Here is a 15,136-nt window from a genome sequence, read left to right as displayed (position 1 = left end):
CTGTGTGGAGGTTTAGGGGCTACCATTGTACAGCAGAATTCATTTCACCTGCAGCCTATTGGGCACCTGCTGTGTGCTGGGCACTGCCACCCTGGCTCAGATACATTGGTGAAAGAGAAAATGTCTCTGTGTGAAGCCTACTCTCCATGCCTTCTCTCTGGTCCTGTCTCAGTAGGACACGGGAATAAGCTAGTAAACAAATCATCAAACAACAGCAAAAAACATGGAGTCCTAGGCAATGTCTGATTAGCACAGAGGAAGGAGTTGGGTGGATTCAGATGGCAGAGTCAGGTGTAGGGCCCAGTCAAGGTGACTCTTCAGTTGGACTTGGAAGTGTGAGACCTTAGAGACATGAGAGAGGATATTGCGTCCTCAGCATTGACTTCAGGATGCCAGTGGCTGATCCAGCTCCTCGTGAACTCTCAGGCAGGGCCTGCCGTGTTGAGAGATTTAGTGATACCCTCTTCAAGCTGGGGTACCATTTCTGAGCCACATTGGGCATTCAGACTATGGTAGTGAGGGGCAGGGGAGAAGGCCAGGGACAGGAGTGAGCTCTGACATGTCATGGACTGTCGCTGGCCCATCACTCAGCCCTCCTGAGTCTCAGACCCCTCATCTCTAAAATGAGGATGTTTAACCAGGCTCTACAAGGACCCTGCGAGTACAAATGGCTGTTTTCATTCTTGTCAGTGCTGCTCATGCAGAAGCAGTAAGCTGTGTTGAACAAGGAATTTATGAATGAAACACACCATCCACATTCCCCATCTGTCAACAATCAGAGACTTCTGGAGCTCCTACCTGAATATGATTCTTCATCAAGTTTCTTAAAATTGGGATTTTTTAAAATGTGCAGATCTGGTCTTTCTTACCTACTGAATCGGGCACATTTTTTCTTGATATGGGCCATGAGACGAGGGGCTTAATCAGCCTGGGCTTGGGAACACTGGAAAATGTATGGGGTCATTCTGTATGGCACCGGGGTTAGACCAAGCTGATAAGGGATTGGCCCCACAGTGATCTCTAGAGCCGCTGCTTGAAGCAGACTGCCGGCGTATCCAGCAACCACTGCAGGCTTCAGTGTGCTCTTCCCTACCGTGATGTATGGGTATGGGTGTTGGAGAGAAGAGCACATTTCTTTAGGATACAGTCAAGCATGTGTGTGAACCTGATAAACAGAGGCGATAATAGAAGCTGAGGCCTGAATAGTACTTACAGTGTATGACATCCTAGGCACTGGTCCACATGCTTTATGTACATTCACTCATTTCATCTGCCCAACAGCCTCCTATGGTAGGTGCCAGAATGACCGTTTTACTTGAGACTAGGGACTGAGAAAGGCTTAGCAGCTGCCCAGGAGGTGGTAGGTCAGGGCAGGCAGTGTGGCCGCAGATCTGCCGTGTTGTGTCCGCTGCCGTGGGGCTGTTTCAGTCCGGGAAGCTGGAATGCACGTTTGAGAACCAAGCATGTTTCCTTCATGATCACATCTTTGGGGCTGGGCGTATTGGCTCAGGACCAGTACCCGCAGGCAGCACTGGCTGACTGGTGTGCATTTGGGGGAAGATGGAGCTCGGAGGTGACAGCTCTCATAGGTGTGCCACACGCGTGCTGCCCCCTGGGGACACCAGCTGCTGAGCCGATGGGTCATAGCTTTCGAAAGGCTTTGGAGCTTGCTGGTTCACCCTGCAGACTTGCTCCCAAGGCAAATACCAGACATCTCTGGGTGGAGTCATAAATGTAAAATAATCTGTGTAATTTCCCCATCTGGGTAGTGGTCAACTTTAAAGTAGGAAGGTGTGTGGAGAGTGTGGAGCTGGTGAAATGCTCCAGATGTCTCTATGGTGTCGATGCACTGGTGGTCTGCAGAGATGTGGGTGTTCCTGGCTCACGACCCTGAAGTGCTACCAGCTTGAGTCTCCCCAGCACCTTTCCCCTGAGACACCCAAGTTGCCCACTGAGCACCTCCAGGAAGCAATTTAGGGAGCAGTAAGGATCTTTCTTATGTCTTAATACCATAGATGAAGAACGCTTCTCTTGGAGAAAGGGTGCAGCATAGTTGCATTAGAGGATTCCTAGTCACAGTACCAAGCATGTCTTCACAAAAGGATTTGTGGCAGGGCCACAGAGCTTCCTTAACTGCTGAGAAAATACTGTTTGCTTGCATACAACTGGAAATTGTCTGCTAGGTAAAATGAGACACTTCTGATAACTGTCTTCATGTTCTTTTGCTTTAGGAATTCCAAGTCTTGCCTGCAGCATGAATCCCTAGTGGCTGAGAGACACAGAGGGGTGGAATAGAGGCTAGTGTAGTGTCCTGAGGTGCAGACATAAGAGTCCCCTCTGATAGTTGGGGTGGGGCAGTGGTTTTCAGGTAGCTCACAGGATTCCCAGGACAGACAGAAACCGGCACAGACACCCAGGACCAACACAGTGGGGACAACACAGCCAGGACCCACTGGAAGCGGTGTTGGCACTGCCATCTGGGGCCCCCACCTTAGGTTTGCCAGAAGTTCTGATCTCCCCAGGTGTTACTTCCACATCCAGGTTTCCCATGAGTGCTTCCACTTAGTAGAACCTAGACCATCTGTGGGAGCCTGGGAAGTGTAGTTTTTAACAGCTGCCTGGGTATTTTGAGCTAATCTGTGGCTCTGCCACAGTGGTTCGACCAAAAGATCTGCCTGTCCCCAAACTGAACCTGGGGAGGCTGAAGAACCTTTGATCAAGGAGAACTCAAACCCCTAATCCAAGCTTGGCCCAGCAGGGAGCCTTCAGGGAACCAAGGGTCCCTAAGAAGCTTAGAAGCTCCCCTCCGTTCCCATAGATGTTCTCCCCTTAAGGACAAGACAGTGTCTAGTCAGACTACATAGATGTCCAAATGGATTTCCAAAGCCCAGGAGCTCTGGATTCAGCCAGACCTAGCTTCAAACCTCTTTTGTGGTCTCCCAGACTTCACAGAAACAGGGCCCTTGAGGCTCTGGCCTTGGCGCTTCTCTCCAGCCCTGTCTTTCTACATAGCCTCTCAGCCCTAGCAAGTTACCCATGGGTCCTTAATGCACCAGGTTCCCCTCACCTTTGGGTTTTTCTAGTTGGTGCAAAGTTTGGATGACTGATCTGTGGTCCACACCATCCCATCCTCTTCTAGACTGAACTCACACCTTCCTCCAGGCAGCTTTCTTTGCACCCCAACACCTGTCCCCTTCTGCTGAAGCGGAAGCAAGTGCCATCTCTCAGGGTCTCTCAGCCTGGTACCTCATCCTTGAGGGCATCTCCATAAAAGGATGGAGCTGGGTGGTTGGCCATAAGGAAGGCCCCAGAAGGTGCTAACAAGGATGAACTGACATGGACCTCAGGGCTCTGCTTCTCTCCAGGTGACTCTGTCCCACCCACAGTGAAAGTTGCTAAGCCTGAAGTGACAAAGGAGGATGTCAAGCTGCACCCAGATGCAAGTGCTAAGCCCCAGCGAGGCCCCTCCCACCCTCTAGCCAGGGGATTCCCTCATATTAGCCTCGCAGCCTGTGCAGTTCTCATTGAGCCTCGCCAGCATGACATCACACATGCACCGCACCTTCAGAGTCGCTTACAAATACTTGCACCCTAAATGTTAAGCCCAAGGATACCAAGGGCCTTGAGATCTTATCTCAAGAGATGAGATCACACTGGCTGCTGCAGTCTTTGCCCGAGCCCTGTTGGAGTTCCCTGGCTTTTGGCTGGCAGGCTTACCTCGTCCTCTGTCAACTCAGCATCTCCAGACCAGCAGCATGTGATCTACATGTAAGTGACACAGCCCCATATTGAGCAAGACATATTCAGATTGCATCTAGCCTGGAGTAAGAGGAGGGCATTTTTCCCAGGCTCGGTTCTGTAGAGAGTGGGATACTCTATCCTGTCCCTGGAGCCCCTCTCTATGTCTACGGTGGCCTGAAGCCCCTGCCTGCATCCTCCCTACCACCTCCCACCCACACTCGTCCACACACAACCCACTCCTTATTGCCAGGTCCTTCTGGTGCCCAGCATGGCCATCTCTAATGTGGTGCATGTGTTAGGAAGCTATCAGGACTTACTGGCATGCATTGGCTGAAGACTGGATATAGGTTGTGCCCACACCTTTCAAATAACACAGCTGTTGATCCCAGAGTCCCACTAATCATTACCAGGGATAGATTGCATGGCCGTTTCTGCTTGGGGTGGCTCTCAGCTAATTCATTAAAGGGTATATGAAGTGGAAGATAGTTAAGGTAAAGGTAATGCCAGACCAAATGAGTTCAATAGTAAGGAACACTCTTCAGCTCAAATGTAGTCTTTTAGAGCTGGAAGGAACATGGAGACTGCTGGCTTTTGCTTTTTTTTTTTTTTTTTTTTTTTTAAGCTACAGAAGCCATTCTTCCATTATAAGTTTACATGGAATTCCAATAAATAAAACAGCTAACCACAGAGCTGTTCTGGAGAATCGGGAATGGGGGCAGGTAGCCCACTCATCCCCACTCTTGCCATCCACCTCCTTTGGTGCCTCCATTAGGAAAACCACAGCCCTTACCCAGCCTTGCCGTCATATACCCATGGGCAGCTGCGGCCAGGGAGGCAGTGTGGTGCGTGGGAATGAGCTGGCAGTCAGGCAGAAACCTCAGTCCTGGCAAATGAACTAGCCTTACCGACCCCGGCTTCACTCATCCACAAATGGACTGTAATGTCCACCTCAGCGAGATGAATGAAATAGCAAATGAAATATTATATGTGAAAGGTCAGAGCACCCTGCCAGGCGGTAGGAGATATTCATTAAGCGCTAGCTTCACTTCCATTTTTGTCCAGTCACAGAGCTTTTTCTTTTTTCTTTTTTTTTCTTTTTGAGACAAGTTCTCACTGTATTGCCCAGGCTGGAGTGCAGTAGTGCAATCTCGGCTCACTGCAGCCTCAACCTCCCAGGCTCAAGATCCTCCTACCTCTGCTTCCCACGTAGCTGGGACTACAGGCACACACAACTACGCTCAGCTAATTTTTGTATTTTTTTGTAGAGTCAGGTTTCACCATGCTGCCCAGGCAGGTCTCAAAATCCTGGGCTCAAGCCGTCCTCCCACCTTAGCCTCCCAAAGTGCTGGGATTACAGGTGCGAGCCACCACACCCGGCTGTCACAGAGCTATTTCGTTGCTCTTTCTAGATCTGCTCCAACCTGGCAATTCCCAATCTGGTTCACAATGAGTTTGTCAGTGACGCAGTTCTAAAAACACAATGGATTCACCTTCAGATCTGCTTTTATGCAGTTTTTTCCCTTCAATAGTACATGTTTCTTAAAGACTATTTGAAAAATGCATAAAAATAAAAGGAAGATAAAAATTATTGAGCCTCAGTTCCTAAACAAAGCCACCATTTCCATTTTGGTCTATGTCCTTCCAGTCTTTTTTTTTCCCAGTGCATATACTTTACAGAACGTGAAGAGACCATTGTTTTGCTTTGATCTTTCTTGCTCAATCCCACCTTTCAAAACAAGCCCATTACAGAGAAGAGGAACAGATGTTGCCCATCTTTTTCACTGTAACTGTAACATCAAACCTTCCCATAAACTGTAAACACTCTTCTCAGATGAAGCTTGTAAATTATGCCATTTTCTGGGAAGAGTCCCAGCCTTAAACCAGCTCCTTTTTCCTCAACTAACACTTGCCAAGGCCAGCCCGAACCTTTTTGCCTTTTATCCACATTAGTCATGGCCTTCTCTTTCCTAGTGTGGATTTGTGGTTTGGCTTAGCGACCCTCCGCTCACAAAATGAGTTGCAAGCAACTTTCTCAACTCTCCTAAGTAGGCAGATCCCACTTGGTAAACAGCTTGTCCAATGCCTCTATCCAAGACCACTGCTCCTCACCTCGCTTTCCAGCCCCCACCCATTGTGGGGTACTGTGCCACCAACATGGGGCCAGGAGAGGGACATCTGGGTGCTGTAAAGGAATTTAAGAGTTTACATGTAGAGAGAGGGAAGGAATTGTGAAGAACAGTAACAACTTAGGGGAAAGGTTCCTGGAGTCCTAATAAGGAAAGCGAAGTTCAGAGAAGGAGGTGAAATAATACAAACTTGACCTTTAAAATGTTGCTCAGGGTCAAGCCCAGACCAGGAACCAAGAGAGAGACTCAACTTCCTCCTATTTCTTTATCCTCGTACGCCCTCTGACCTTTTGCTCCTATGACCTGAGCTCTTGTTTTTACTTTTGGGCTGGTTCAGTTACATTATAGGCTCTGACAGCCTTGGGTAGGCTCATCTCCACGTACTGCGTCAACAAAAAATGCATCCTGAGTTCCAGCTTGCCAACCCAGGAGCTGCTCGAGCACAACCCACTGGTGAGTGAGAGACTGCAGGTATCATATTGGGAGCCAGTCCTAGAACCGCCCCTGTGCATAAGGGAACCAGCACCAGCCACCAAGGGCTCCTTATTTCCTGAGACATGGACGTGGGTCGGTATTTCTCTACATGTGGATCTGAGCAGATGAAAGTAGGGGTGAACCTAGTAAACTTGGGATTGGAGATTATGTGAAATCAGCAAACTAGATGATTCCAGCAAAAAGAGTTTCTGTGACGTGTGTGTAGGTTCACATCTCTTCCGGTAACCATCGTTGACTGTGTGATAGTCTCAGGGCTCACTTACTACGGACGCATCAGAGACCATGTGATGAGAAAGATGGCTTCCCATGGAGTTGCAAGGTGCCTCTAGGGGGTGTGATTTTTCATTGTCAATGGCTTCCACATGGTGTTTATGTCCTTAGCTTTTGGCATTGGGGGCATTCAGATGAGGTCATTCGCTTGGGTCCATTTCCTGAGTGCTGGTCATTTTGTGACACAGAGAACAGCGTCTTCTATTCTTAGAGCCCTCAAGCCTAAATGCTCCCTGCCTGGCTGCAGGCCCATGCCCCCTTCTTCCACACCCACTTTCCCCAGAACATTTTTTGTTGTGGAAAATTACACATTCGTAAATTGTATTTCTTTCCTTACACCAAGCATATTCCCACATAGAGACAGACTCTGGAGTGATCTCATGGATGACTCACGCCATTATCCGGCTGTTTATGGGAGCTGCCTTTAGACAAAGATTTGGCTATAAGCTCCGTTAAGACCCCTTCACTGTCTGCCAGTTGCCCTTGCGGGGGTTGGCTTATCGGTGGAGTGCTGAGTGGGAGTGGGAAGGGACTTCTACAGTAAAAGCTGCGTTCGACTTCCCTTTTCACCATCAGCTATGGCCCCTGCTCATTGCCTCTGCACCTACCTTCTGCTTGATGCTAGCAAGCAGGTCTGCTCCAAGATGGCAGCTCCACTATATCGGAAGGGGCGACAAATGGGACTCTTAAGCTAAGAGGAAGACTTTTGTCGTTGAGTTCCAGCGCATACATAATCTCTTAATTAAAATTTTGCTCACAAGTGGTATTTCCTTTCCTAATCCAGCTTGCAGGCTTTGCTTTCGGTGCAGGAAATCGCTCACTCTTTATTCTTTTTGAAGGGTCTAGAAATCCTGTTAATATTTAATTGGCTTTTAAATTATTTACACATCAAAGTGTTCAACCTATTGTTGTCCTTTTAAGAGCTAGTGTTTAGTGGAGCTCCTGGCAGGTGTTCCACGGTCTTGGGCTTAGAGCACCGATAAAGGATGGTGGAGAGAAGTCAGGACCACTCCATCTTGGAAGCAGAAAGCTTTGGAACCTAGTTAATTGGAGCACACTTTTTTCATCTAGTTCCCAGGTATTAGATATTTCAATCTTACGTCTTATTTTTTTTTTAAGAGTACTATTAGTTCATTCATCCTGCTCCCTGAGGAAAGGGCCTTAGCTTGAACTTCTCGTTATCTCATAGGGAATCTTGTTTCCCAGTCAAAACCTATTCCATGCATTATGGCTCAGTGAGCAGCTGGCTGAGCCTCTGCCAGGGAGCCACAGAAGAGGAAACTCAAAATCATTTGCGTTTTACAAAAGATGAAGTCCAGAGTTGCCGTTTTATGATTAATAATAACCTAGGTATTCCCCGTTGGGCCCACGATATCTAGATTAGCCACCTGCTCTGATCAGATGACTCCACAGCTGTGCATGTGTGCTTTGTGCTGAAGAAACCAAAACTAAGGGGTCCAGGGGTTTCTAGCAGGCAAGTTACAGGCATTCAAGGAGAGCAGCATTAAATTTATTTTGGTGCCATCCTATGAAGAATGCGCTTACACTCCCAAAATGAACCAACCTGTTTTTCTGCTCGTTGCTTAAGGGTATAACTGCTGCTTGGCTGTCTCCTCAAATGCACTTTCATCTCCCATTTTAATCCCCCCCCCATCTTCTGAGTCCCTCCCTTTTACCCCCTCCAGTCACTCCCACTCCCCCACCCCCATGGGCCAGTTTTAAATGTCAGCCTTTGTAAAAAAAATATATCTATCTTTGTGCTGGATTTTCAGTGTGCTTATTGCCTACAGCCTCTGCAGAAGTTCACAAACTGGCAGAGAATGTGAAAGCAGCTCCTCTAGGTACATACGCCTAAGCCACAGTGTTATCCAGGACTGTGGAGAGAAGGAATCACAGCCTTGCATCGTCCACTGGTCCTTGCCAGTGGTTCATGTAGGGTGTCCGAAGAAGTGAGATCATTTCCTATAACCTGACTAATAGCATTCACCTCTGAGTAAAAGCTGTAGTTTTTAAACCTAATACACACTATTTTAGACAGTATTCATGTGTAGTATTTGAACTTGCCTCTATGCCATTTTTTAAAGGAGGTGGAATATGAATAAATTAGTAGATCCAGGGCCAGTGGTTCATGTCTGTAATCCCAGCACTTTGGGAGAATGAGGAGGGCAGATCAACTGAGGTCAGGAGTTTAAGGCCAGCCTGGCTAACATGGTGAAACCCCATTTCTACTAAAAATATAAAACTTAGCTGGGCGTGGTGGCAGGTACCTATAATCCCAGCTACTTGGGAGGTTGAGACAGGAGAATCTCTTGAACCTGGGAGGTGGAGGTTGCAGTGAGCCGAGATTGTGCCACTGTACTGGCAACAGCAGTGAAACTCTGTCTCAAAAATTAAAAAATAAACTAGTATTTGAACAATAGAAGTGTCTGGGAAAAAAATCTTCTGGCCTTTTCAAAGAAAGTGAAAAGTCCAGCTTCAGTTTGCTTTAAATTACTTTCAGCTGCAGTTCTACAGGCTCTAGCTCTTTCCTGGTGCTGGAGGGTTAATGCTGGCATTTCAGCCAAACAGATAGTTCTATTTTTATAGACCATTTTAATGAGAATTCAAAACAATGATCTTAGAAAATACCAAGATTTCATCACTACTCCCCTGGGACTTCTGCTTCATTCTTTTTCACTGGAGTTTTTAAAAGATCCTTGTTGGGTGAATCTGCACCATTCAGAGTTCCTTTCTGCATGCAACTCCAGCCTTCCCGGCTTCCAAAAGAGAGGGACAGCAAAGACCATGGGCCTCACCTGCTCTTCGCTCACACGTAAAGACTGAGCAATTCCTGAGCTGTTACACTACTACCTGGCATAATGTGAAATTGCTGTTTACAGGGTCAAATGTGACCAAAGAACAGCAATTACATGTTTCCTGTTAATATCAGAAGGAGTCCAGCAACATTGATCGGAGCCCTTAGCTAAGAAGCATCAACTCAGAAAAGTTTGTCAGCCTCTCTGTGAAAGATGTATATATTTTTTTTCTTTTTTGAGATGGAGTTTTGCTTCTGTTACCCAGGCTGGAGTGCAGTGGTGCAGTCTTGGCTCACTGCAACCTCTGCCTTCCTCCCTCAGACTCCCAAGTAGCTGGGATTACAGGCATGCATCACCACACCTGGCTAATTTTGTATTTTTAGTAGAAACTAAAAATGGGTTTCTCCATGTTAGTCAGGCTGGTCTCGAACTCCCAACTTTTGGTGATCTGCCTGCCTTGGCCTCCCAAAGTGCTGGGACTGCAGGGACGAGTTATCATGCCCGGCCAGAAGATGTATTTTTTTAAGACCCTAAGAATCTTAACATACACAAATTGAAAGCCATGACGTTGTTAGAAGTGGCTTAAAGGAGATCTGTTTTGTTTTCTGTGGACGACTGACTGTGCACACATCTGTATGCATGTGCTCTTAATTCAAGCCCACCAGAATGGTAGTCCTGAAGTTAGTGATAGCCTTTCCCTGAATCCGAGGAAGGAAAAACATGGAGAAGTTGCCCTCCACCGTCATGAAGCTGTCAGTGCTCTAGAGCTGTGATGGTATTTATTACCGTGTCAGCGAAGTTTTGAGTGTGAGTAGCTTTGACGTACACCTCATTTCTCCTTTTTAAATCTACTTAATATGAACTCTGAGCCCCCCTTCTACAAGGCTGAGGGGAAATGGAGACCCTCTTTTCACTGGGCATCCCTCCTCCCCCTCTCCAGTATTGTGCAGAGAAGGGCCTGGAACCTACTGTAACGCCTAGGCTTTGGGGAACACACACTGGTTATTGCTCCTTTGGTTGCCCTGGCACTGCCAAAACTCTGTCATACCCACCCTGTGACCCCTCCAGGCAAAAAGATCTGCTGCTCTGTGCCAGGTGTGAGTTATCCATCTTTACCATGGTGGGGAGCCCCATTCTCGGGGTGCTGATGGTGCAGGGCCTGGGTCCCTTTTGATCGGGCGCCCGTGATCATCATTTTCCTCCTGACTTAGGTGAATCCACACTGCTGCTCCATCTGCAGGGGCCTGTAATGTCAACATCCCCAGAGGCAATAGGCAGAAAATAGGCCACTCTTTGGAAGAAAACTGGGAGACCAAATCCAAGTCACTACATGTCTGTGACTATATTATCTTGCCATAGGAACTTATTAAGGGTAGCCAACGTCCTGCCAAGGAAGCCCTGGGTCTTAGTAGTCAGTAGCCACATGTGGCAATTCATATTAAATTCATTAAAATGAAATAAAATTAAACATTCAGTTTCTCAGTCAGCTGGTCACATTTTAAGCGCTCAGTTGCAGCATGCAACCATTGTACGGGACAAGGTAGATAGGGAGCATCTCCATCATCACAGGACGTTCTGTCATGTGGCGCTGGTCTGTAGCGAGCCTCACGTGTCTCCAGTAGCAGTTGAGGATGGCCCCGCTATTCTTGCTTATTTTCTTACTTGGCTTGGCCTTAGTGATTTAGAAAGTAGAATGACGTAAGTAGAAAGCCAGGGGAAGTGGTGACTATAGTGAGTCACGATATTTCTCAAGGGACCAGTTCTATGGGTAGGGTTGGTGGAGACTTGCCCATCTTTCGTGTGGTCCCAAATGTCCGTGTGTCATTGAGACACTTGGACAATCCATGGGGTCTAAGAATCCCTGTTTCTTTAAGTTAGTTTTGGGTTTTATCTCATGGAATAGAATCTTGGACTTTCTGTGAGCACATCAGAATATTTTTTGTGAGGGCTTCATTTCCTTTGGAGGAAGCTCCAAGAAGGGGAGTGTGGAAGAGGCACGGCTGGTTCGGTTCTGTTAACTGTGATGTGTGATGTGCACATTTGGTGGCAGGCAGACAGCTGGCCAAGACAAGGCTGCCCCGGGGAAGCACTGAGCCTGTGAGCAAATTGAAGACAGATGAAAATGGGCACAGTGGAAAATCACCCATGTTTCATGCCATCTGTATGTACCAGTACCGGCAAGACAGCAAAGAGCCGCACTAGCTCTCAGTAAATAGTTCATTAGCTATCAGATGTTGTATAGATAGGATATGAAAATGGACTGAGACTCCGCCCCTGCCTGCAGCCAGCTCTCCATCTGAGAGCCCCTCTCAGTACAGGCTTACTGGAATTCTCCTTATTTCCCTTGGCCTACTCACTCCATAAAGATATTTCCTACTTCTCTATTAATTTCAACCCTAAGTAACGTTCTGCATCTGGCAAAATGGAAACAAAGAGAAAATTGTTTGGGAGTTAGGAATTTGGAGACCATGCTTGCTGGGTTTGGCTCTGGAAAGGCAGGAAGCCCGTGGAACTGAGCTGTTGGTCCTTGAAAGAAAGGGAAGACGCTGCTATTTTTGTCCTGCTCTGCGTGTGTTCAGTCCCCTCCCTCCCTACCCACCAAAGGTATTTTGGCCTTATTGCTTTGTTCACGTTTTTGCTTTGTAGGCACTTCCCTATACCAGTGCCCCGATGCATTCGTCATCTCCATCCTTAATTGCTTTAAGAAGCCTTTTGAGAATCGCCATGGGTTGCCTGCATAGCAGGTGCAGCAGTAGGGCAGACAGTCTTGTGGGCATGAGCAGAGGTGATTGTTGGCTTTCTTCTGCATGACTTTCGTGTCAGTTCTGAAAGGGACTCCAGAAATGTTTTGTTTTGAATGTGGCACTCCCATGGCCTCCCAGGAAGCCCGTGGTGAAAATGCAGCACTTACTGGCCACAGAAGGTCTGGGCATTTGTATTAATCAGACTCCACATTCTAGGTAGGATAAGGGCTCATCCAGGTAATGCCCAGAGACTAGGATGATGGCTCAGCAGAATCAGAGCATCCCTGTTTTTTTTTCTATATTTGGGGATAGCTTTTTCACCTTCTCTTCTCGCCACTCACTTGGCTCCCTCTTCTCTTCTTACCTGATGGCTTTGTCTTTGGCTGGGAGCAGTTTGCCTCTGCCTTGTATTTGTTCTTGCATAGGTTGTAAGAGATGGCCCCTGAATGTGGTCCCTCCATCCAGGCCACACCCGAAGTATGCTGTGGGTCTGAAGTGGCTTTTACTAACAGGTACTGGGTGTCAGAGAGAGAGAATGTGAACCTGGTCATTCCCAAACATGGCTGTAGTTCGGAATCACCTGGGGAGTGTTTAAAACTCCTGATGTCCATGTCACACCCCATGCCAACTATCTGGGGGTGGGAGCCAGATAACAGTTTGTCAGAGATCCCCAGGTAATTCTGATATGTGGCAAAATTTAAAAATTACTGTAGGGGAAGAGTGTGGTCCTTTGAGATGTGAGCAGTTAACACCTGAGCAGAATCACAGTGAGTTCATCTTGCATCTCCATGGCAATGTCATGTACTAGAAATGGCATCAGATGAACTCCTCTCCAGCCAACTATCCTGGTGACCTTGACAATCTCCCAAGGGCTTCAGTTTCCTTCTCTGTAAATTGGATCAAAATAGTGGTACCTTTCTCATAGGGTCATGTTAAAGAACCAGAGAAGTGTTGTGTGAGTCTTTGGAAATAGTGAAGTGCTAAATAAATGCTTGTTGGCCAGGCACAGTAGCTCACAGTACTCCTAAAGTAATCTCAGCACTTTAGGAGGCCAAGATGGGAGGATGGCTGGAGCCCAAGAGTTTGAGGCTACAGTGAGCCATGATCACACCAGCGTACTGCCTAATAAGCAACAGAGCAAGACCTTGTCCCTGAATGAATGAATGAATGAATGCTTGTTATTACTAGTGATTATTCTTTTATTAAGAGATACTCATTTTCTACGTGGTCTGGCAAGGTAGTAGAGGTAACTACTGTGGCATTAATTTTTCAATCACCAACAATAAACCCAGTAGCTGTTTAGGATAAGAATTTATTTCTCCTAAGAAAGGGGAGTGGCAAAGAGAGGTGGTCTCATGCAGCATTAGAAAGAGCCCAGGCTGGGCACGGTGGCTCACGCCTGTAATCCCAGCACTTCAGGAGGCCAAGGTTGGTGGATCAACTGAGGTCAAGAGTTCGAGACCAGTCTGGCCAACCTGGTGAAATCCTGTCTCTACTGAAAATACAAAAAATTAGCCGGGCATGGTGGCATGTGCCTACATCCCAGCTACTCGGGAGGCTGAGGCAGAAGAATCACTTGAACCTGGGAGGCGTAGGTTGCAGTGAGCCAAGAGTGTGCCATTACACTCCAGCCTGGGTAACAAGAGTGAAGTTCTGTCTCAAAAAAGAAAAGAACCCAGCAGCTAGATCCCAGCAAACTGTGATCCCACAATGCTCAGGGAATGCTCCCTGGCCTCGTATTCATTGGCCATCTCTGGGAACATAGTGGGCCTCATGAAGGAGGGAGGGATGTCTGTAAACCATCAGCTTCCTCTTCAGGCTTTCTGTTCAGTTGGATTTCATTTATGTCAAAATGGTTGAAACAAGGCATCACTGGCAAGCCCCCAAGGAGGGACAAAGGGCTGTCCCACTTACCAGGGCTCACCTGGTCAGTATCATCAGTGTGACCATGTTGTCTCACGCAGTAAGCATCGTCATGGCTCCTTGGGGTGCACACAAAAGCATTTTTTTTTTCCTCTGGCTTGTCCTCCCAGGGACTTGAAGTTGGATGGAGGAAGACAATCAGCTGGCGCAGTGAGTTTGAAAGAGATCATTGGTCTGGAAGGTGTGGAGCTGGGTGCTGATGGGAAGGTAAGGCTGCCAGGCCACCAATCACCAAGTTGTGCTAAAGGCACAAGGGTCAGGAAGCAGAGAAGGGGGACAGCCCACAAGCTTCTCTCGAGGTGGAGGACTCAAGATCTGGGGCAGATTCCCAGGCATGTGATGCCAGCCCGCCCGGCTCCCCTATTGTGCAGCCAGTGATGGAGCAGCAGCATGGTGGGAGTTCCCACAGCACGTGGATTTCTCTGCCAGTGCTGTTTACAGCTGAATGTGCTGTTATGAGTACCTCACACACATAGGCAAGTCCATAAGGATGGAATGACGAGTGGATTGAACATCAGTTAACTGGTGGTGTCAGCAAGCAATATTCAGGCTACTAGAAAGTGTCGTAGCTTCCCATGGTCCCAGGAAGCTAAGAGTCCCTCAGTCTTGCACTGTGACCATGGAGCAGCATGGCGGTCACATTCTTCTTCCATCAACATGCAACGAGCCTTGGGGTCGAAGTCTCAAGAGTGACAGGTTAAAAGATGACCCTGCCCTTTGTGCAGGGTCCAGACAGTCCTCATCAACCCTTCCAAAATCCATTTATAGCAATGATGCAACTGTTTGTTGGAGAATCTGTCCCAGGGTAGTTTGCAGATGAGGCTGCTGGGAGCTCAAGGTATAGATAGGGTACATGAGAGGTGCTTGCCTGGGCAGGTAAAAAGCAATGCATTTGTTCTGTTCAACCCTAACGAGGGAGTGTTCCCATAGGAGCCAGGGAGGATGGCATAGAGTGGAGGGTCATATGCAGTGTCTGCTAGAGGAGCATGGTAGGAGGCCACAGCCCTCACTAGGGACTCTTGGGGCCTGAAGTGTTCTGGGA

General features: G+C 47.7%; 1 protein-coding gene across 3 annotated transcripts in view; it reads left to right on the top strand.

The window, feature by feature from the left end:
* Nucleotides 1–15,136, top strand: part of CABLES1 (Cdk5 and Abl enzyme substrate 1) — a 126,841-nt gene that overhangs the window by 86,219 nt on the left and 25,486 nt on the right. For all 3 annotated transcript variants that reach the window (XM_039463716.2, XM_010335507.3, XM_010335510.3), the window contains one exon: nt 14,205–14,301. In XM_039463716.2, coding sequence (XP_039319650.2) covers nt 14,205–14,301 — 97 coding nt within the window. The remainder of the gene's footprint in view (nt 1–14,204; nt 14,302–15,136) is intronic.

Source organism: Saimiri boliviensis, chromosome 13 (assembly GCF_048565385.1).
Source record: "Saimiri boliviensis isolate mSaiBol1 chromosome 13, mSaiBol1.pri, whole genome shotgun sequence".
Taxonomy (NCBI): Eukaryota; Metazoa; Chordata; class Mammalia; order Primates; family Cebidae; genus Saimiri; species Saimiri boliviensis.
This window is presented reverse-complemented; position numbering and strand designations above follow the sequence as displayed.